At 45.5% G+C, this 2,533-nt stretch overlaps 1 protein-coding gene across 1 annotated transcript; it reads left to right on the top strand.

Annotated features, from left to right (window-relative positions):
- Positions 1-971: 971 nt before the first annotated feature.
- Positions 972-2,258, top strand: MAA_00937 (gag protein; the record flags this gene model as incomplete). The annotated part of the gene is made up of 1 exon (XM_007818935.1): positions 972-2,258. The coding sequence occupies one exon, from the start codon at positions 972-974 to the stop codon at positions 2,256-2,258; it is 1,287 nt and encodes a 428-aa protein (XP_007817126.1).
- Between the last annotated feature and the right edge of the window lie 275 nt (positions 2,259-2,533).

Below are 2,533 nucleotides of genomic sequence, written 5' to 3'. Positions count from 1 at the left end.
AAACCGCCAAAACCCTCGCAAGTTTAAAACACACGTAGACAGAGCTGTCGGACAGAGCGACAATGAGCATATCGCGATGATTGAAGCAGCCCCATTAAATCAGCCCAAGAGCGGAGACCACGATGTCGAAACAGGTAGTGTCTGGACTAGAGAGTAATGTCCAGACGTTGCATTACCTTGTTAGAGTTTTTCAGAATGGGCGACGGAAGAGAGGATGGCATATTTTGACTGGAGCCATGCGAGGGATCAGAGTATCTACGGAAAAAGTCGGGTGCGGCTGAAAGCTAGCTTCAATAAGTTCAAATCCACCGAGAGCAACTATCATCAATAGCAATAACTAGCCAAAAGCTCTATAAAAAGAGCTCTCAATTCCCTAGCTCGGCAGATTCAATCGAGAACTAGTCCACTGTTTAATACGATCCATATCCCTGAAGCGTGCAGAGAGGGTGGATGTGTTATATAAAACTGCCTCTACCCTTCTAGACTGAGATAGACGGAATAACTCTTTTAGAGAAGAGAAAAATGAATAGACGGGATTCTTACTCGTGTATCAATAATAACTAGCTAACAATGACTCCTGTAATGTGACGGTTGTGTGTAAATACATCCGGTGCTGCGCCGTAAAACTTCTGACGGCATTCGCCGCAAAAAAAAAAAAAAAAAAAAAAAAAAAAAAAAAAAAAAAAAATTTGAGACAGAGATAAAAATAGCAGAGTTGAACTATATGCGAAACGCTGGCCTACTGTTAGATTCTCAGTGACTACAAAATATGAAGGCTGGCCAACCACCTGAATAAATTCAGGTGGTTGGGGAATAAAGATAAAAGGCATCAATTCTTCAAGTTAAACAAGAAAAAAAAGAGAAAACAATACATCACAATTTTTTATCTCAATAATAGTGCCACAGTATTTCTGACAATTAAGAGTCTCATTTGCAATCTCGAGCTACTCGCGCAATACAGATGAGATACAATGGCACCTACAGAAAAGTCCTCAAGAATGATCCTCCAAGGCCCAGACGAGTGGGAATCTTGGAGCGAAAAGTTCAAAGCTCGAGCTATCAGTGATAACATCTGGAAATACGCAAATCCAGAAACTGATGATGAACTTGAAGAGGAACCACCAATGCCGGATATTGGCAAATATCCGAGACGACAAATTATTGGCCAAGACGGTCAGTCCCCAAGTACGGGACGAAGCCGGAGGACAGCAGAAGGGGATCAGTCACAGACTCTGGAATCCTCATCTCAGCATCAATACTTCTCGCAATCGTTTGAACGCCCACATCCTACTCTCATGGCACGTGGAGTGCATGACCTTCTCCCCGCAGACAGGTCAACCTATGACTTAGAAGTTAGGATCCGGACACAAGAGGTCCGAGACATCAAGGAAAAACAGGCATCTATAAGCAAGCTTCGCACATGGGTCGAGGAGTCAATAAGTGACCATCTCTGGACGACATGTTGTAACGCTGAAGATACAATCCGCGTCTGGTATACCGGAATCAGGACTTCGGTGTGTGCCGACGATGTCCAGCTTCGCAGCAAGGCACGCGACCGATACCAGCGTGCGATCCAACCGCTTAAGAAGACACCACAAGATTTTGAGGCTTGGATCATACAGTGGAGGGAGGCATTTGCCTATGCCAAGATTCGAGATGTAGCCGATGTTGCTCATTCAGCCGACTGGCTCAAGGATGTAAGCAAGGCAGTCAAGGACGTGCTGCCTGCATGGGGCTCATCCTTCCGAAATGGACATCTTGCCGCAATCAGAAGCGATACACTTGATTACAAGGAAGTTGCGGCATCCCTCTATGATGAAGCAGATGTACAAAACATACTTAAGAAGCAACCTCAGAGAGTTCATAAAGGAGCTTTTGGTCCTGCGTTTGGACCCGAATCCGACCAAGGTCCGGAAGAGTCCCAAGACCAGTCGACGGGCCAGCGCAAAGGACGGAAAAGGAATGCTAAGAATGAAAAAGAAAAAGAGACTGCTTCTAGGAAACGGAAGCGCGAAGACTCCGATAATCAGGGTCATCACGATAACCTAGACATAGGAAGGTGCTCTGTATGCGGCCTCAGGGGACATGGTATCAAGAAGTGTTTCTATGTGAACAAGAGCATTGCACCAGATCATTTTCGAGGAAATCGGACTATTAAAGCTGGGATCGAGTATCGACTTGCCAATGATAAGGCTTTTGCAAAAGAAGTCAAACGGCAGCTGAAAGCCAAAAACGATGGCCATGCACAACAAGAATGACTAGTACGACGTGTTGGCAAATGCAGCACGGCCACGTGCGCAGCGTTCATTACTGGTCGTGCACCTTATACCGCATTTGCCATCACGCAATACCCTCTGAAAAACTCAGCCCTCTTGGACTCTGCATCGACTATCCACATCTTCAACGAGATCAGTCGATTTAACAACTTTCGTAACTCTGCATCGACTATCCACATCTTTAACGAGATCAGTCGGTTTAACAACTTTCGTACAGCATTGCCAGGGGACTGCGTTACTGCTGGAGACCACCTTGT

This window comes from Metarhizium robertsii, assembly GCF_000187425.2.
Source record: "Metarhizium robertsii ARSEF 23 chromosome Unknown MAA_Scf_8, whole genome shotgun sequence".
NCBI classification, from domain to species: domain Eukaryota; kingdom Fungi; phylum Ascomycota; class Sordariomycetes; order Hypocreales; family Clavicipitaceae; genus Metarhizium; species Metarhizium robertsii.
This window is presented reverse-complemented; position numbering and strand designations above follow the sequence as displayed.